Source organism: Gigantopelta aegis, unplaced genomic scaffold, assembly GCF_016097555.1.
Source record: "Gigantopelta aegis isolate Gae_Host unplaced genomic scaffold, Gae_host_genome ctg4684_pilon_pilon, whole genome shotgun sequence".
Classification (NCBI taxonomy): Eukaryota; Metazoa; Mollusca; class Gastropoda; order Neomphalida; family Peltospiridae; genus Gigantopelta; species Gigantopelta aegis.
In genome coordinates, this window is record NW_024533988.1 from 1 (window position 1) to 22,101 (window position 22,101).

The 22,101-nt window shown below is 33.7% G+C and overlaps 1 protein-coding gene and 2 pseudogenes across 1 annotated transcript; 1 reads left to right on the forward strand and 2 right to left on the reverse strand.

Moving 5' to 3' along the window:
• Nucleotides 1–1,006: 1,006 nt before the first annotated feature.
• Nucleotides 1,007–1,914, reverse strand: LOC121392849 (annotated as a pseudogene).
• A 394-nt stretch (nt 1,915–2,308) lies between these two features.
• On the forward strand, nt 2,309–6,022 carry LOC121392850 (annotated as a pseudogene).
• A 9,490-nt stretch (nt 6,023–15,512) lies between these two features.
• Nucleotides 15,513–21,622, reverse strand: LOC121392851. The gene is given in 10 exon segments (XM_041523913.1): nt 15,513–15,590; nt 15,922–15,993; nt 16,760–16,769; nt 19,816–19,940; nt 20,517–20,611; nt 20,614–20,704; nt 20,751–20,787; nt 20,836–20,938; nt 20,985–21,122; nt 21,577–21,622. Coding segments are annotated over 10 exon segments (795 nt in total).
• Between the last annotated feature and the right edge of the window lie 479 nt (nt 21,623–22,101).

Below are 22,101 nucleotides of genomic sequence, written 5' to 3' on the forward strand. Positions count from 1 at the left end.
GCATTTTTTTTGGAAATAACCGATCTGTTCCTTTTTTAAATTTTCTTAGCAAGGAAAAGTCTGAAGAAGCGTTTCATTTTTTTTTAGCCACCCTTTCAATTGAAAGAAATCTCGAACGGCCAGATTGATTCTAGAGGATCCCTTGAGGAGAGATCGACTAGTAGCCTTCGTAGATTCAAAATCTGTTGTAGATTACTGTGCTCTTTTTTCTTTTATTTTTGTCTTTTTACCAGCTAATCTGAGGAGTGACAATATCATCCTCTCATATTCTGGACTCTTTGCCCTCCTTCTTCACCATTGCTTCAAATCTCCCCTACGTTTAAGTGTCGACTAGCTCTGACATTTAGTACGTGGAGCATATAGGATGGTTTCGAACAAGTTTACGAATATTGATTTTGTGAAGAAATGCTCGCCTTTCTTATCTTCTCAGCTAGTTCTCGAGTACGAACAGTTTCTTCACTTCTGGTTCTGATTCAATTCTCCAGCAGCCACAACGGAGCTCTTCTTCTCTCTCAAGCTTCTCAAGACGTACCAGAATATCAGGATCAATAAAATCAGAACATTTCTTCCCATCAAATATTTCTGGAATAAAATCATATTTTATGATTTGAGTCAGAAGGAGGATATAGTGCCTTCTTGAGATTAGCTGATAATCATCTCCCATCTCTAGTTCAATTTTCTCTCAAGTTTACGACGAGGTTGCCCTCCTTCCAACTTCCATACTAATCATTAATAGGTCTTTAACTTGGCTCCAGGAGGAATAAAAGGAGGGGTCGAATCTACATGATCTCTTGAGAAGCGCGGACAGCTAGTGAAGACGGATTAACAACATCGGGCATCTTTTACTCTTTACTTGATATCTACTCTCTGATGCTAGCAATGTATCACATGCTCTGTTACGAAAACTTCCATTACTCCATCTTCTAACACAGTGCTCAGTGGGAACAAGTGGAATACCTCAGAAAGAATTAATTTCTCTATCTCCATTTTAGCCATCTGATCTCACCTCATCTAGTGATATTATATCAATCTTGTTAAGAGCCACAAGAAGGGGTTTGTGAGCAAAGAGAGGCTTAATGTTCTCAAATAACTGTTCTGTTCTTCGATACTATGACCCGCACGTTGTCTGATATATCCATGACATATAATACAGGCAGCTCGAAGGTGAGCTAACGGCCGTAATGGCTTGCATTTTTCAATAGTATTACGTTCTCTGAAAGAATGATCTAATATACCAGGAGTATCCACAACTGCCAGCGAAGATAACGATAGTCCTATGACCTACAAGAGAGATGTTTGTATTAAAGGCATAAGGTTGGACCTCTACATCAGCACGAGTGGACTTGTTCATGGAAACTAGACTTGCCAACATTAGGAAAGCCACATATTAAAATTGTACGAGTGTTTAGGATCAATGATGGTAGACGACCCAGGTGTTGCCTGACTTGCTAAGAATTCCAAGTTTGGTTTCTGGTGTTTCATAATAGTACACATCGTTCCCAATGCAGCCCGTTTGAGTTGTTTACAACGAGTTAAAGTGTGTCACCAAATTTGATGGAGGCGGACATAATCTTTAGCAACATTATTCAATAAGGTGTTGGCAGTGTTGATCATGCCCCATGCTAACTTGTAGTTGACTCGTGTCATAAGAAACATTCATGAGATCAGCATAAAAGGGGATGAATGTCGTCCAAGTTTAGGGAATTCAATGAGTATTGTAGAAAGTTTGTCATGATAATTCTGCTGAGGTAAAAAACTTAATCTTCTAGGTAGAATCCTCGGATTTCTAGAGATCTTGTAATGCGTTGTGGATCACTGTAGCGTCTTAGTTGTGTCTTTGATGAGAACTATATCGATAAAATCTTTAGCTGATGGAACAACAGTGATTTTTTTAAAGTACTTGTAATGAGCCATTCTGTACAAGAGAGAATAAATAACAACACGTGGCTGGCGTATATATGCGCATGCGCAGTGGCAACGCAACGAGAAACGTGGTTTATCTTGCACTTTATAATGGCGGAGAGAAAGAGGAAATTAGATATCGACGGCTCAGGATCTCTCCCGTTCAAAGTCAAGGTACTGATTCATGTTATTATAATGTACAAGTAGAATCTAGTGAGTAAAAAGAGGGTACTGGGTTATTAGGCGTAGGGTGTGTACCTGTTGATGTCCCCAGTATAGGTAGACAACACCTCTACTAGCCCACCATCCCCACTGTGCATGTCAATTATATGCATATATATAGTCAATTGCTGTCATTATTCTTCTGACTACTGGACCACCAGTCGCCAGGACAATGACAAAGAGAATGGCGGACGCGCTCCTAAAGCTCAAATTAACAAGTAACAACTGGCCGTCCTTTCTCTCAAAGTTTTGGCAGATCTTGGAGAAACGGAAAACATATGCCAGTTTTGGAGTATTATGTCAAGTTTATGGACCTTATAAAGAAGAACAATGTGTTGTGTTAGTGGAGAAACTGGAGTGGTAAAACTACACAGGTATATATTAATATATCAGCTGTGGTTTATAATTACATTCTTTAGATTCCTCAATGGTTAACTGAATATTCTCAGATCACCCTTAAAAAGGGTGTGGCTGTACCCAACCTATGCGTGTGGCAGCAATGAGTGTAGCACAACGTGGTAGCTGACGAGATGGACGTCACTATGGACAAGAAGTTGGGTACACAATACGATTTGAGGATTGTACTCAGCCAGAACATTTTTAAAGTAAAAGCTATTTGCTATGATGTCATTATGATGTCATTGTACTTATAGATACATGACAGATGGTATGTTGTACGCGAGGCAATGAGTGATCCCCTCTTGGAACCGATATGGGGTTGTAATCCTTGAGAGGCTCAGGCACGTACACTAGCCACCGATATATTAATGGGTCTTATAAGGAGGTAATTGTAATATATTAATGGTCTTTATTGGAGGTAATTGTAATATATTAATGGGTCTTATTAAGGAGGTAATTGTAATATCTTAATGGTCTATTATTAAGGATGTAACTGTAAATATTAATGGGTCTTATAAGGAGGTAATTGTAATATATTAATGATCTTATTAAGGAAGTAATTGTAATATATTAATGGTCCTTATTAAGGATGGGAACTGTAATATATTAATGGTCTTCTTAAGGACGGGACTGTAATATTATTAATGTCTTTATAAGGAGGTACTGTAATATATAATGGTCTTATTAAGGAGTTAATTGTAATATATTAATGGTCTTATTAAGGAGGTAATTGTAATTATTAATGGTCTTATTAAGGAGGTACTGTAATATTAATGGTCTTATTAAGGAGGGTAATTGTAATATATTAAATGGTCTTATTAAGGACGGTAACTGTAAGATATTAATGGTCTTATTAAGGAGGTAATTGTAATAATAATGGTCTTTTAAGGAGGTAATTGTTATTATTAAATGGTCTTATTAAGGAGGTAATTGTAATATATTAATGGTCTTATTAAGGAGGTAACTGTAACTGTAAATTTTAAAATAGTATAATGGTCTTATTAAGGAGGTACTGTAATATATTAATGGTCTTATTAAGGAGGTACTGGTAATATATTTAATGGTCTTATTAAGGAGGTAATTGTAATATATTAAATGGTCTTATTAAGGAGGTAATGTAATATATTAATGGTCTTATTAAGGAGGTACTGTAAATATTAATGGTCTTATTAAGGAGGTAATGTAAATAGTTAATGGTCTTATTAAGGAGGTAACTGTAATATATTAATGGTCTTATTAAGGAGGTAATTGTAATATATTATGTCTCTATTAAGGAGGGTAATTGTAATATATTAATGGTCTTATTAAGGAGTCGGTAATTGTAATATATTAATGGTCTTATAAGGACTGGTAATTGTAATATATTAATGGTCTTATTAAGGAGGTAACTGTATATAATTAATGGTCTTATTAGGAGGTAACTGTAATATATTAATGGTCTTATTAAGGAGGTACTGTAATATATAATGGTCTTATTAAGGAGGTAATTGTAATTATAATAATGGTCTTATTAAGGAGGGAATGAAACAATATTATATTGTTATTTTATCCATTACAGATAATGAAAAATCGTTGAAGAGATATAAAATTGTAATCATGAGGTGCTACATTAGATGCTGGGAAATTTCAGGACTACTTTGAACATGCACCACTTTTAGTGAGCCAATTTAACCCTTTGTGTCTTTACTTTTTTGCTATGTTATATAGAGCATACCTGGTCGAAACCCATCCAGTAGAAATATTTTATACTCCTGAACCTGAAAGAGATTATCTTGAAGCTGCTATACGTACTGTAGTTCAGATCCACCTCTGTGAGGAAATTGAAGGGATGTACTTCTGTTTCTTACTGGACAAGAGGTAGGGCATCCTCAATAAATTTAAGTCCATCACTTTGTTCAGGAAATTGAAGAAGCATTTAAAAGAATACAGCGAAAGTTGAAAATTTGGGACCTGAAATTGGTGAATTGAAGTGTATTCCTCTTTACTCTACACTTCCTCCAAATCTACAACAACGCATTTTTGAACCAGCTCCACCCAAGTCAGTATTAGAATACTATTATATAATATCATTGATAATGTCCTCATAGGAGAGCAAATGGTGCTATTGGCCGAAAGGTAGTTTGTAGCAACAATATTGCAGAAACATCACTAACAATTGATGGAGTTGTTTTTGGTAATAGATCCAGGATTTTCTAAACAAAAGGTACACAAATTATTTGTCTGGTTCACTAATTAAGAGGTTATAGGTTTACAATCCTCGCTATTAGATAGAATCTCTTCTTGTATCAGCTATCAGTAAAGCTAGTGCTAAAACAAAGAGCAGGTCGTGCTGGCCGTACAAGACCAGGGAAATGTTTTAGACTCTATACTGAGAAAGCTTATCAAAATGAAATGCAGGACAATACTTATCCAGAAATACTTCGTTCTAATTTAGGTACTGTAGTATTGCAGTTGAAAAAAACTTGGTATAGATGACCTTGTCCACTTTGACTTCATGATCCACCAGTAATTTTGTGGGGTGTGCTAAAATAAAATAACTATATTTTGTAGCTCCAGAGACATTAATGAGAGCACTTGAATTACTCAATTATTGGGTGCACTAGATGATAATGGTGAACTCACTGACTAGGGTCAATGATGTCAGAGTTCCCACTTGATCCCCAGTTAGCTAAAATGGTCATTGCATCAACTGACTACGGCTGTTCAAATGAAATCCTCTCCATTACTAGCATGTTGTCAGGTAGATATGATATGGTGGACAGACCAAAATTACATAACACTTGTTTCAGTACCGCAAGTCTTTGTTCGTCCTAATGACGCCAAGCAAGCTGCTGACGAAGCAAAAATGAGGATTTTGCTCACATTGATGGAGATCATTTAACATTACTCAATGTATATCATGCTTACAACAAAGTAAGTTCATAACCATCTGTCCATTTACTATCTGTCCATTAGACCGTGAAGATTCACAATGGTGTTATGATAACTTCCTTAGCTTTCGTTCACTCAAGTCGGCAGACAATGTGAGAGATCAACTTTCTCGTATTATGGACAGGTTCACATTGAAACGCACAAGTACAGAGTTTACTAGTAAAGACTATTATCTCAATATCAGAAAAGCATTAGTCTCTGGTTTCTTTATGCAGGTATTATCTATCTTATAAAGATTACTGTGATTTGTATTTTAGATGCTCATTTAGTAAACGTAATGGTCATTATTTAACTGTCAAGGATAACCAAGTTGTTCAACTTCATCCCAGTACTTGTCTAGATCAATAAACCAGAGTTGGTCTTGTATAATGAGTTTGTCTTGACAAGCAAAAAATACATTCGTACTTGTACTGATATTAAGGGGGAGTGGTTCGTTAATAATCGTTATATTGGAGTGTATATCTCCTACTTTAATAGGGCACTGCGTATTGCTCCACAATATTATGATTTGGCTAATTTTCCACAATGTGAAGCTAAAAGAGTACTGGAAAAGTTGCAGCAAAACTAGAGTTACAACAAACTCAAGACTATATTGATCTCCTTCTTCATCATCAATTCAGTATCACCTTTAAAAAGTTAATATTGTTATTATTATTGATGAAAAACAAAGTTATACATATATATCGGAGTCGTTTTATGGCTACTATGACCTGGCCAGTCACTCTCATCATTCTATTTCATGAGATACAAGGTGAACGCCATCTTTTAATAATGGATGACCTTGAGTACTTGCCATAACTTGAGCTGTAATCACTAAAACCTGTCACTTATAAAAAACATGTTAATTTTTGTGGCCTTACCTCCATTTGTTTTTTGTTCTCCAGTGTTTTGTGTGTATTATCTTCTCAAGTATCCGTCCTTCTTTTAATTGTTTTAACCTCTAATTTAACAGGAGTCTGGTATTTATCCCCTTCCTTTATCGTAGATGGACCTCAATAACTCGTACATACAAGTTGTAATTAGGTGTACTAACAGCTACATCAGTACCCCAAACAATGTTCAACAGGAATGTCTAAAGAGACAATAAAGTATTTATTAGGACACCTTTACTAACCGGCATGATAGGTGTGGTGGTTACTAACATGCCAATATGAGCCTCTGGTAGATGATATTGAGACCCATCATTGACAACATGAACAATGTCTGGCTCAAGATTAGTTCCTTCAGCAAATTTCACGTGAGCTAAAGATAACAATAGATCAAACTACATTTATTAGAGACAACCTACCGTCTGTCATGATTATTACTTATAATTATTACTCTCATCAACAAATAGGCGTGGTTTAACCGAGCCACACTTTCAATTGTGACAATGGCTTCACCTTCTAATCTGCTAGCTGTTGGTCTTATAGGTAAGATCATTTGTATACTATGATTGCATCTTCTGTATATGTTCATAGAAAAAAGACAACAAAGGTGAAGTACTGTGGGTGTGGTCTTATCCCACAATTGACTCCTCCCTACGTGATCTTTTGATACAGAAATGTACATTAGATGATGATGCTGGAGAGAGGGGGAAGAAATTATGAATTATATATATGGACATCTCTCTGATTCTGGTACTATTTGTATAATCAGGAGACAAAGGGGGCGAGACTCTTGATAAAGTATGTATGGATTGTCATATATCATTATGATGTCATCATTTCCAGGTATCAAGTTTTTGTGTGGTAGTTCTAGCAAAAGTATGTTTGATAGGCTAACTAAAATATATTAAATATTTTATTAGGATTTTAATCCGAAAAAATACCAACATTTAATGGACATCTATTCTCAAGATTATCTCTCTAATGGAAGCCCCTGTTCCTATTGTCAAACATTTCCTCAGTGTGTATACAAAAGGAGAGATCACTGACACACCCCCCTTCTTGTAAAGAATTCCCAAGAGAAAATTATGACATCAGACGAGCATTTGTTGCCCGCCCACTCAGAAGTATGTATCTAATTAAAATTCAATTATTATTAAAATGTTGTCATAGATTTGGTAAAGTTATTTGGAGTTGAGTCCATCTTATTGTACAATGCCTTATTGTTAAAGAAAAAAAGTAGCAGTCTATTCTCCTGATCTTCAAACTGTCTTGGACGTGTGTAGGTAGGTCAGTTTGGAAGCTCAATACAATCTTAATTAACTTGTTAATTAACAGGGACACTTCCCCAGTTTGTTTGTATCGTTCAGAACTGGAACATTGTGTACCCAAACATGGGGCTGGATGAGAATGAGATTGGGACTTTAAAGACATCCTATGTAGCTGGGTTTACAGACCCCGCTGTAGAAGCTCACGAAGATCTCTATGACATTTTTGTAAATGGTGAGTTACTGACTACTAAAGAATATTGAAGTTATATTATTGTAGTTCCTGCTGGTACTATCACTATTAATCCTGGTTCAAAGGGTAATAGAAATTATATAATATTATAATTATATTGTTTATTATTAGAGTCCTTTGGTATGACAAAATTTACATAAAGATATAGCCATGAATTGATGGATTCAGTTAACAATGAAGAATATACTGATCAAGCTATTGTCAAGGTAGAATGTATTAGTATGTTATTGAGTTTATTTGTGTAACAGGAATTATCTACTAAAACACAAAGATTTGATAGGAAATTTGATGAAATTAACAGAGATGATGATGGGAAAATAGCTCTTGAGTCTTTAAGAGCTCGTAAATTAACTCCTGCAACTGAAAATTTTCTCTGTTATCTTGCTGTCGTTGAAGGTTTAGCACAATTATAGTTTTATTATGTTTGGTGTGCTAAACTGTTTATGAACTAAATAGACTTCTTGTTGTGTGACTAATTTTATTTCCTCAATGTTTTTTTGTGAGATTTTCTCATTGAATCTATTGTTTTTGTGAAGTTTTTTCAATTCTTTCTCTTTATATTCGATTTCTTTGTCCTTCTCTTGACAAGCAGCCTCCAGAGCTAAGAGAAAGAAAGAGTGAGTACTGATAATTTTTTATACTCTAGTTTCTACCTGTTATTCTACTAGTCATTTTCTCTGGTGTGTTTGTATTAGCTAATTCTTTTGTTATCAACAATCCCAAATCTTATGAATATAAATTATTCTTAAAATAACAGTTTAAAAGGTGAACTAACGCATTTTTCAAAAGTTGCTTTTTCTCTAGTGAGTTGTCGTTGAAGTACTTCATTTCAGTATCAATCAAATGTAATTTTTGATTTCATCTGCTAACAATTGCTTAAAAAATTTTCAGCATGTTTTAAACGTTCAATCTAAAAAAATAACTAAATTTTAATGATTAATAGAGTCATTTTACCCTCTAATTCTCGAATAAATATCAGCAATCTTTGATCTTGCTAAATAGTCTTTCTTCTTGTATCTATAAATTTGTTACTTCATTGATTAAGTTGATATTACAGTATAATCTTACTGTCTCTGTAAACTCTTGTTAAAAAGATTGTGATAGAGTTGAATTAAATCTGAACACTGTGAATATGCCATGTGCCCCCCAAAAGATGGGCGGATTTTGATAATTATTAAATGGTTGCCATGTCAAACGCCACACCCGAAGATAATTGTATTCATTAGATTGAAATGTAATAAAGAAAGTGATCATTATGTTTTGAACTAAAATAGTACTTGTTGTAATTAATTTATTCTATTCTTTGTCTCTGTTGTCTGCTGATTATAAACTGAAATACAGTTCCTCAAAGTTAACGAAATTAGGTTTTCGAGTAATTTTCGGGAGTAATTGTCATGATAATCAAGGTGAGGGTGGATTTGATTTGATTATAATAATAGCGAGTTTATTATCCGTCTGTTGTACGCTGAAGTCGCGAACAATCTAGCTATAATTATGAGTGATCGGTACTTATTTGTGTTCCAACTTAATTTCAATAATTTAAAAATAAATAAATAATATATATATTGTGTATACATAATTATGAATATGTGTAGAATTTGATGACGCAGTATTCGCCTCGCTAAAATTTAATTTTTTAATTTTGAAAATCATTGTATGACGCGTTGTGAAATAGGACAGTCTCTTTTTGTAACTTATTTGTTTTGTTAGAGAACTGTATTATTTCATTATTAATTATTATTGACCACAACAATCATTTTAGCTGTCTAATTGATCATATCACGTGATAATAATAATAATAATTAATTATTAAATTAAGAAATAGTTATTAACATTGTCGTTTTTGCTAAGTCAACTTGTTCAACTGAAAACTATTTTGTTATTAGCTAGAACATGTAAAATATTTGTATACATAAACAATATATACATTTTATCAAAGTGTTATTATCACTTACCAATAGTGGCCTGTTGAAGCCATTATAGTTCAAAAGAACAAATCCTGTTTCTATTCTCATTTCATCACTGAGTCACCTGATGGTTTTGTAGAACAGCGTCGCAATATCGATGTGGTGATATCATCTTTATTAAAGTAGATAGACGGATGCCACCATTGTTAGCTGAAATTACACATCTCTGGGGTGTGTAAGAATTTAAAAGGGGATGACGATGACGGAAAGATAAGAATACGTCTGTTCTCACGTCCTGAAGACACACCTCATGGCCGATCACATCACCATGGCGAAGTGAGTATAATTTTATAATTATATAATAACATTTAATTTAATTATAGCATGAATTATTGATGTTCCATAAACCAGCAGTTATGACTTGTAAACAATTTCTATCTTTGGAACAAACCGATGTTCAATGGAATATTGGTATTCCCCTTCAAACCCCAACATGACGCCCCTTCTTCACCCTCATCTCTCCTCTCCAGTAATTCCAGTACAACAGCCTTACTTTATTGTAATGAAACAATGATGCTGTTGGAGGATTTGAGGATCAGACGGAGCTTCACCACTACCAGTCCAGTAATAACTCGAAGCCCACCTCCATTACAATATAAGATACGTATCATCTCTTTCTCTGCTTATTGTCGCTACAGAGCTGTATTGAAACGATTTGAGACAACACCATTTGAATTTATGGACTTACCTTTAGTTCAAGCCATGGGAGGAATAGCAATACCACAAGTACCAACTTTAACTGTATTTTGCCACAAAACATTCCGAGATATCTGTTTAGAGAGAAAAATATCATTGTTAGAAGGTAGGCTGTCATTATAAACTCATTAATTATTTTCCAATTGTACAGGGAACTCCTCCTTAGATATGGTGACATTTAAAAACTGATTCTCTAGTTGATAGTAGCCAACATGTTGGCAGTGGGAGGGGTCATCTTCCAAAGAGAAAACGTGGACGACCACGTAAAACAGAATTATCAGGTCAACAAAGTCAATCTAATGCTCTACCTCTTAAAAGAAAACGAGGACGTCCCCGTAAAACCCCCTATGTGAGACCCACCCCACTACTTGTACCACATCAGATATTACAGAAAGTACTCTTCTATCAACTCCTAGTACATTTAATTCGGACTGTCAAAAACTAATGGAGTTGTCTTTTGTTCGAATGATCCACTACAACAAGATGACAATAAAACTACTGAAGTTAGTTTAATGTTTCTGCAAAGCCATTTATTGCTGGACCAGCTGAGCTAGTAGTGGAAGAGTCCATAGTTCACAAATACAATGGCTGTCATCAAAATGATATGTTAACTCTACTTACAACTCAATCAAACTCTGATATCAGTGATACTAACTCGTCTGACATTTCTTCTATTAGTCCAACTAACAAGTCTCATCCACTCATTTCTAGTCACCTCTTTTCTAATGCAGCAGTTCCCTCACAGTCCTCCGCCCACGTTCCACTTTACAACCACCTTCACAGTTTAGAGATATTTACGATATAGAGAGTGATGCTCAGGTCATTGTAACAGAGAATAAAACTAAAGTACAACAATCACAGGTTATCCCAAGACCAATATAAAGCCAAGATTGATCGTCTTACTAATCCTCTCTCTACACAAGACCTGTCACCAAATGAGACTGTTCTTACATCTTCCACTATTTCTCTTGATGTCAAACAACTCTTGAGAGCTCACTTGTCCCAGACACAAACTTCTATTGCTGGAGAGATAACTTGGACACACAGCACGTTAGAAATTTGGAGAGTCATTTGCTTGAAGAAAAAAATTTCCTGGACTTGTTATTTTGTTTTATGAAAATGCGAAACACACTCCCATTCATCGTATTCCTCGTCGTCTGGGTTCTAAATATTGTATGTATCAAGTTATTTTTTTATACATAACTTAAATATTCTCTCCATTTTTAGTGAATTTGTATGAGTTGTTTAAAGCTACTTCAAATTATGGTGCTATGATCAAGTCACTCTTAATCGTAAGTGGAGTAGTGTCTTTGATAGTATGGGATACAGCACAGGTATGACCTGTGCCTCAACTGTGACTAGAAGACATTATGAGAAGTGAGTAGTTTATGATAACTGACCACTTTGTTTACTATGTTTCTATATTTGGAGATTGCTGTTGCCATTTGAGAAAGCACTGACTGCCATGAAAGAAAACACAAGTTGTACCGTGTGACTGATTGTCAGGTATTTTTTATAACATAAAGAATTTATTATTTTATTTTAAGATTTTAAATTTATTTTATTATGCTAACTCTATATTTTAATCTGTTTGTTCAATTTTTTGAAAAAAATGTTATTCTTGTGTTGACGTTTATGAAATCATAGCATGATAATTACAGTGGTTTTCAAGCAAGATTATATCCAATGGGATCAATATCTGGCATATCAGCTAATAGTCCAGCTGATTTGTGCATTAAATGAAGAAAATGTTTCGTTTCATCCGGACAAAATTCTTTGTACAGGCTATGTTTCTCTGAAGCTAACACGTCAGACCACTGAAGACACTATTTATAAGTTGACCAATAAAAGAGAGCAAGTGAGAATGACAAACCTTTTTATATTTTTGAGTTGAGTGCAGTACATTGTGTAGTAAGAAACACAATTTAGGTAGACAAAGTTGTCTTAATAACTTCATTTGTTTATGACGAGCAGGGTCATTCCTGCCCACCCTGTGTATATGAGTAAGTATAACATTCCTAGAAAAACAAGTTTATCATACCTGTTCATCAACCATCCATCCACCTTTTATAAACAGCAAGACGTTATACACTTTACCCTCCACCTCCTGTAATTTACTAGTTATTAACTAGTTATTAATACATGTAACATACATCTATGATAATTTTTAATTGCTTTTTCCCCATTGTGCATTTTCCATCTAAAATTATATAACAAATAAATTACAAATGATACAATACATACAACATACTTGATATCTTTCCATTTTTTTCTCATGTGCAACATGTTCTGTAAATTCATCTCTTCTAGGATGTGATGGGGGTGGAGCCTACATAAATATGGGTGTGGTTAGTATGATGTCATTCTGACATACAGGTTTCATGTGATGAAAATGTTCAAACCAAACATTAAAAGACTCGATAGCTTCCTAAATTAACAAAAATTGATATAACAAAGAATATTAGAGGAATACCAAATATGCTTGTATACTGAGAAATTCTCTGATATCGTTACTCAATATTACAGATAGGGGTACAGCACCAGCCTATAATGAGAGGGTGTGGTCATTACATAATCAACTAAGAGTACATCACCTTCATTGTCCAATTTCTATTCACAACATCTACAGAATCAGAAGGTATTTTCTGGAAGACAGCTAAAGCTGACTGATGTTTGTTTAGCAGCTTTGAAGAATTAAGAATTATATTATAATTATTTATAATTGAGGAGCTACCTAGAAATCCTCTCATGACAGCATTCGCTTGATAGAGAGCTTCTTCTCGTTGAGTCTCTTCATATAACAACCAATCTAAGATGTTTATTTTGCGACAATCAGCCTATAAATAATAAGTACAATATAATGACAGGGGCTGTATCATACTTCAGTGATCTCTAGTTCATGACCTAGTTCAACTGTAGCAGGTACTTCTTCCTAATTTTAACAGATAATAATTGAGTGGTTTGTTAATGAAACTCACTGTCTCTGTGAGTCTGATATTTTCAACTACTTCCCTTTGTTATGACTGATAACTCAAGACCTTGAGAAATATATTTTACTCTCTCTCTGTCTCTCTGTCTCTCTCTGTCTCTCTCCCTCTCTCCCTCTCTCTCTTTCTCTCTGTCTCTCTCTGTCTCTCACCACATTCATTAGCTAGCTCCAAACACTTTTTCTGTTGTTTAGGTTCACTGATCCCTTAAAACAATATTACATAATATATTCTGATAATTTGAGATGGAACATAATACCTTTGAGGAGATGAGTATCAAAACAAGTAATCTGACGATCATTTGGTAAATATGATGTATATAATGCTACTAATTCAGTAAATTGTTGGGATATTAATACCTATATCAATGACAATAATATTATGACATCATTACGACATCATCACTTGTATGAACATCTCCAAAATATCATTACATTTTGACTCCTAGAAAGGAAATAATTATTACATAAGAATACTATTATATAACTTACATCACAGGCCACACCCACTGTACGTATAAACAAAACAACATGTGCCTATAAATGAAACTGAAAGTATTAATAATTCAACAAATGCAAACCATAAATCTTAGAAGATGGAGATTACATTGTCTGCCTTCTTCAAGCCATTCATACATTTCCTCAATAAGGTCTATTAATAGATATCATTATAATAGTATATTAATACATATCATTATAATAGTATATTAACACATATCATTATAATAGTATATTAATACATATCATTATAATAGTATATTAACACATATCATTAAATAGTATATTAACACATATCATTATAATAGTATATTAATACATATTATTATACTAGTATATTAACACATATCATTACAATAGTATATTAACACATATCATTATAATAGTATATTAATACATATCATTATAATAGTATATTAACACATATCATTTACAATAGTATATTAACACATATCATTATAATAGTATATTAATACATATCATTATAATAGTATATTAACACCATATCATTACAATATATATATTAACACATATCATTATAATAGTATATTAATACATATTATTATAATAGTATATTAACACATATCATTACAATAGTATATTAACACATATCATTATGATAGTATATTAACATATATTATTATAATAGTATATTAACACATATTATTATAATAATATATTAATACATATTATTATAATAGAAGGCATACCATCAAGTGAGTTTAGTATTAAATGTTTTTTGACATAAGTGGTAATAATTTAGACATTGTTTTACGAATCAATTGTGATGAGTTGGCTTCAATCTCCTGAAATATTAATTCTGGAATAAGTCTACAATGGAACGAGAATAAAGTCATATGAAATTCTATGGAATGAGTATGAGTCTATGATGGAATGAGAATGTGTTTATGTTTAACTTACAATGCATTCCAATATTCTTTAGGCATTTCTTGAATAAATTCATTTGGTGGAGATATCTGTTAGATGACTGTAGTTTCTACAAATACAAATAACATTAACTCAGAACAGAGAGATCAAAATGCACCTTTTCAACCAATACATCAACCATCACTTTGAAATACGCCCACACATAATCATACCAGGTCTGGCAGACAGACAAAAGCTATAGAAAACACAAAGGATCATTCCGTATTAATTACCTCTACTTACAGGTGTTATATTCCCACTTAGACCAGCATAGACTGCTCTCTCATAATTACTATATGACGACTAATACAAAAATTATATGATGTGTTTATACAATAGGGTACTTACACAACTAGATAATTTCCAACAAGATAACTTCCAAAGACTACGACCTAAATTACCTTCAACTGCTTCAAGTTCCTCTCCAATGTCTATAGATAGGAGAGAGAAAGATGATGTGAGGTTAGATGAGGAGAAAGAACACCTTTATTTAAATTTGGATCATGATAGAGTTTCCACCCATCAAGTGTAGCAGCACGCCATGCTTGTCCACAATGTAGACATAATTCTTGAGCCTAACAAATAATAGTTATTAGATTATTGACGACTTGCCTTCTCTAAATCCCCAGCTCTAATACATTCAAACAAATGTTTAGCCAAAGACAACTCATCTTTCTAAATACACATAATATAATAAAGTAATAATTGTACAACTCACTTCATCTAAATCAGAAAGATGCTTCTTTTGTCTAGTAGGAGCATCAGGGTCTACCTCAGTAACAATATAACCATTATTAAGTCTTTGACGTAAATCATGAACCGTATTCTCCCTATACATTATTACAATCTAATAATTCTAATGATACACTTACCAACTAACAGAGTCTGCAAAATACTTCACTTTAGCATTAAAATCATCTAATTTGGTACTAGCAATACCTTCTAACCAATCCACTACCAGCTGATTTAATTAAATAATTAATATCCCTATATTAAAGGGACTGACCTGAGCTTGTCTGACATCAGCATCACTGGAGTAGTAGTCATCAATAATAACCTTATCAGTCCGAGATGACAACTATAATATACTATATTACACACTAAAGGGCATGATGTCATTACTACCTCTCCAAGCATCAAGTCATCTTCATCTCTATCTTTTACAGTTAAACGATCACTATAGAGTGCTCTAGCTAGTTGCCATGTATCGTGTTCTAACTTTAGCTCAATCAGAATATCAGACATTCTAATTAGTGGGTGTGTGACTTGTTTATTTGGTCATGAGACTTACTTTTAGGTTTGTCCAATAATTTCAGTTGTTCAATTTGAGTAGCACAGGTCTATTATAAATGGACAGATAGACACACAAAATGGATGAATACCTCTTCCATAGCCTCAAGAAGCTCTAATATTTGAGAAGAATTAGGTTTTTCCATTAAATTACGATGAAATGCATTCATCAGATCCAACCCAGCTAATTATAATAATTATAATAATTATTAACATTATGTTATTAACATATTACCTTGTAATATAGGATGGTCATGAAATGTAGTGTCAGCAATTTGTGATGTATGAAGTTCAGATTGTAACAATTTACTCTCCTCTGTCCAATGTACATTAGGTGATAACTAAAACATATTAGTAATTATATCAAATAATTAAAAGGGTAGAGCCTACAAGGGTTGTATCACGAGAAGGTGTGGCTAATAGATGAATATCTCGTAGTCCTGATTCATCCATTATAGTTACTGACATCTAACAAAAATCATAGCATCTGTTATCTTCTCTCTCACTTACTGTTTGCTCTCTCTGAGGAGTAGGTTGATAAACAACAGACCTACCTTGTTGCTCCTTATGAACAAATACAGATCATATGAGTACAGTCAATAATAAACTTACAGTGGAAAATACTATATCATTTAAAATATGTAATGAAATGATTCATTTTTCAATACTAACTTGTATTTTGTTGAAAAGAGGGTGTGGCCAGAGTCCCAAGGGCTCTGATGCTGGGCTCACCAGGTAACACTGTGTTTAATACACCCAGAGCTATATGATATTATATAGCGTTTGATGAAGGGGCATGATTTATATATCTTACAGGGCATTTATTCTTCTCTGCATGTAATGTGACTTTGTTGATCTCTCAACTGCTGGGCTAGGCTCAGCAAAGCTAGTCATCACACTTTCAGCAAGCCATGATCTATACAGAATAGTTATAGTAAGTATAAAGACAATATATATATATATAAATACCCTGTTTTTTTTGTTGAAGATAGGCACCTTTAGTGTAGTCATACCAGCATCTTCATCCATTCTTCAGCACATGCCACTCGGCCACGCCCATTATTAGCTCAAAATTGTTCAATTTAGTTGGTCAAGTTTGTGCACAAAGAGAGAATACTTATCCAACTTTGTATAACTTTAGCATTGCCTTTATAAGATGTATAAATGTGTAATGCATTAAATTGTCAATTTTCAATTATTTTTACAATATTTTATGAGTTGCTATCAAAATGTTGGAGTCAATATAGATTTTTGCAACACTTACTTAACAAATAGCTAACTTTGTAAAAAATCAAGTGATTTGACTACCAATGATTGTTCATTTTTTAATTCATGAATTAATATATATAGACCATGTGTAAAAATTGAGATTTCTTCCATGTCACAAAATCATTTCAAATTTTAAGGATTTAGCTATATAGGCCCTTGTTAAGTGACATTAATATTACAACTCTCAAACATTGCATTAAAATATTATAATAATGCCCTGTTTACTGGTAAATGTACCCAAGATGATAAGCAACGAAAAAGCTTAAATTTTTATGAAGTTAGAGTATATATAGGGTGTGGCTGCTTGTTTGTAATTTAGTGGGTGTGTTTATAGGAAGGTGTACACGACGACTTTTATTACTAACATTTTCAGAATATATAATATTACTATTTTGTAGTACTAAATAAAATTAGTTATATACAATCTATAATCCTGGTTAGAGAAGAAACAGCTGTAAAATAATTCTAGAAGTTGATCAATTAATACTGTGAAATCAAAAATTATCAATATCTAACAAACCAGTTAAATAATTAAATCTATGGTAATAATATTTTATGAAAAAATTTTTGTTAGTTTTATGTTTCTGTCAAAGAGAACATTCATGGTATGTTCTACTGACAATCCTTCCCAGCAGTTAAATAGATTTAAGATTTGTAAAAAAAAATTTGTGAGTTGCTAAATGATCCCTAATAAATTAATAACATTCCTTTCCAGTAGTTTTAAATCAAATAGATTGATAAAAAAAACCTTGTGTGTTGCCCAAACGATTCCTACTCGCTCACCTACCTACTCAGGCTTCCACTTAGGCTCCAGAATTCCCTGCTATTGCTAGCTGGGACCGCCACCTGGCTTGGTAAACCCTCGTCCGAAGACGAACTTCCAATATTTCCTTTAATTTTGACTTTTAGCAACTAAAACTTAATGTTACATTAACTTTACTTTAGATTGACTGACATTTCTTGTAGTTTAATAAAGTTAAGATTTATTAATAAAAAAAAAAAAACATGTTGTGTTGCCCAAACGATTCCTACTCGCTCACCCACTCAGGCTTCCACTTAGGCTCCAGGATTCCCTGCTATTGCTAGCTGGGACCGCCACCTGGCTTGGTAACCCTCGTCTTCGCGAGGTAATCCTGGCTGGAGCGTCGCCCTAACTTAAAACCAGCCGTACGGGATTCCAGCTCTTAGGGAATGTCGCATTCAGAACCGGGAACCACAAATACACCAGCCTCTTCTCGTTTAAAGGGAGACTACCAGCCCTATCCTAGTCGGCCTTTCGGATACTCCGTAGAGTATGCTGGTAACCATCTCAGAGGTCTGATGCATTGCAGAACGCTGGCCCACAACACAACCTATCCAAGGTGGTTTTCATTTCCTTTTTATATGTACTGCAGATTTTGTCTTCATGCTATTGTGGGGCGCGACTGTACATAGTTATGAATCTCATTAAGGGGTATGAATACGATTACTCGTTAATCCTAAACATAATTATGTTTATTAATAACAGCTAAGTACTGATTCGATTATTTGTATAATATTATTTTGTAGTTAAATTAATTGGGTAAATTAATTTAAATGATTAGTTATTGAGGCAATTAAAACAGGCTAATGGAAGGTATAGGTACACAGATCATTGGAACTGTTCCCTAAAATATTAACAGCTGTGACAAATCAACCTTGTCAGTGGACATACTTTTATCTGTCCATATACAGGCAGATACTAATCAAGATGAATTATTATGTAATGAAGGAACTGTTATTTTACATATGACTTTGCCCTTAAACAAAACCAGGTATCTTTTAACAGTTAACGTTGTCATGACTACATGTATATTGAGGAGGACAATTCAGGAATTGCTTAAAGAATTTCTCAAAGTCATTAAAAGTACTAATTAGCTCTAATAATATAGTTAATTGTGTGGGTGTAGTGACTCAAAGTCTATTTAATCCTGCTCTTTATACACCATTCATATTGTCTCTTGTCCTTTCATTAACAAGAGTACATTGAGTTGAAGACATAATCAGTTTTATGTTTCATAGTTTATATGAACTAGTCTATATTATTTACAGTTAATGGATAACTTAAAAACTATAATTATTAGATGACAACAACAACAACAACAAAAATAATATATATTTTTGTGGTTTATTTCTTTAATCCTACAACAGCTAAAAATCGATCAACTTGGTTATCTAGCCACTGTCGATGTTTAAATTGTAATAAGTCATGAGGAAGTGCTGAAACCCTACTTTACAACCTAACAATGCTCCACACACTCGCACCATTACTGTAATAAAGAAAATAAACAATGAGTCTTGGATAACTGTAGCATCAATGTACCTATCAGCATCACCACCTTCCATAATTAATTCAATAATAGTTTTCCGGAAGTCAGTACCTTTACGTAATCCATAAAATCCAGAACCCAATGCTTTAAAAGTATAAACCGATAGTCCTTGAGTCATCTAGTTTAAGAGAAACTGAGTGAACTAGCAGTTATATGTTGTTTGAGTTCTTTCTTTTGATCTTTTAGCTCAAGATAATCTTCAGAACGCTACAAAAATGGTGATAATATAGAGACAATAAAAACAAATCTCACTTTAATTGCAGTATCAACTATAACTTTCAAATCGTCACTCTTTCTTGTATCGTATTGTCCTTGTAACATTAATGCTATCTAAGAGAGACACTTAACTATATGTATTATATACATTATCTCACAGCAGTAGTGACAGCTACACAACTAGCAGTACACCGGGATCAGCATGAGTTACTTTGAGATATAGCACAAGAATTGGCAGCTACTTTCTATCAGGTCTAGTAACAATGGATTAACATTGATGATATATCAATGCCTTATACCATTAAAATTGAGAATTCCCAATATGGAAGTACGCATTACAGCACCATTAGCTGCCAAATAGCGCCTAAAGGAGGAGTGGTTAATTGTCATGGCAACTAACTTTGTACTTACCCTGATTTTTCCCAGACATCTTTAGCAGCAGCATGTGGATCAGTCATAAGAGATCATGATGTAATACACGAGAGACAGTCATACCAATACCGAGACCACCTATATGAGAACATAGGATCATGTCATCAGTGGCCACACCACCTCCATCACCCAATTCAGGAAACCCTGTTTCATCCAATTATGAAGACGTTTTGCAAAGTCTTTCTCGTCAATTGTTCCATTGTTTGCAACGATACTTTGCAATATCAACAACATCTACCAAAACATCTATCCATTATCAACTTATACATCCATTACATACCTGGTCAGTATCATCAGTCCAATCTCCTTGATCCCACCTTTACAATACATGTTATTAACCTACTAGTTGTCATGGCAACACTAACCTGCTTCGATGAAAGTCTGGTATAATGTCACTGTATCCAGATGGCCCATTTTCACCATAGTATTTAGCAGCTTGTTCCTTAGAAAGGAACTCAGTAGCTAAACCTACAGTCATAACAATAGCATTGTACACTATTATATTTTTGCTAACCAATAGCATCTCCAATAGCCTGGCCATAAATAACACCTTTTATTTTATCAATAAGCTGATCATATGATAAGGTAGTCCAACTGTCCTGGAAGACATGAGAGTCACTAGATACTGTGCATGGTGCTTTAGCCTTATCATCTGCAGATGCATTATGATTCAGCAATTATTATTGCCACACCATTATTAAAAAAATTTAATAATATATTTTTAAAATTAAAATTGAAAGAGCTGTTTGCCTCTACTTTCTATAAACTCTTCAAGTGTATCTCCTAAAAATACATAATATTGTTATATTCAAAGTAACAGAACTAACCAAGGCTGTCAGAAAGGGAGTGGTTTAGTTTCCATGACAACTCATCTTCATACACGGATATCATATAAATAGTCATAATCTATTGTTTTTCTTCTTTTTCAAGTTGCTGAGTGAGATATAAAAATGATTTTTCCATCTCTAACTCAAATCCCTACAAAGATAGTGTTAATGACATCATACAATATTATAACTTACTAGGGACTTGCTCCCCTCAAGGTATTCTATTCGATCATCTGTTACATATATGACATCATTGTAACATCATTATGACATCATTACCTCTTTCATGTTGTTCAAGAGCAGTTCCAAAATATTCAGAAACCATTGTCCAGTTTTGCCATAAAGTTTTACCGGACCATTAACTAGTTGACTTGATGGCAAAGATTTTGTTCATAATTCTTTATTAATTACTGCAATTCTTCCCTTCATGTTGTCTTTACGAGAATCTTTTGGAGCAAATTTGTGTATTTTTTCCAATCCTTTTACTGCTTTTAGTTGTTGTATTAAGACCTGTTAATTTAGAACGAAATGATACTCGAAATTTTCCATCACCGAGATGAGTTAGAAGTAAAAACAATATTGCTTGTTTTTCTACTTTTGTTTTTAATAGCTGTGTATGAATTTGTGAACTTAAGCAGATGTTGATAAGCATCAAACATTGTCTGGTACAACTCATCAGCAGATGATAGTCCTTCCTTAACAGACCCATTTTGAGTGTCCCCCAACCAATTATGACACAGTGGCCACAACAAATGTTGACCTTTACTACTAATAAAAGTCTCCAAGGACTTAGCTGTTCACTAA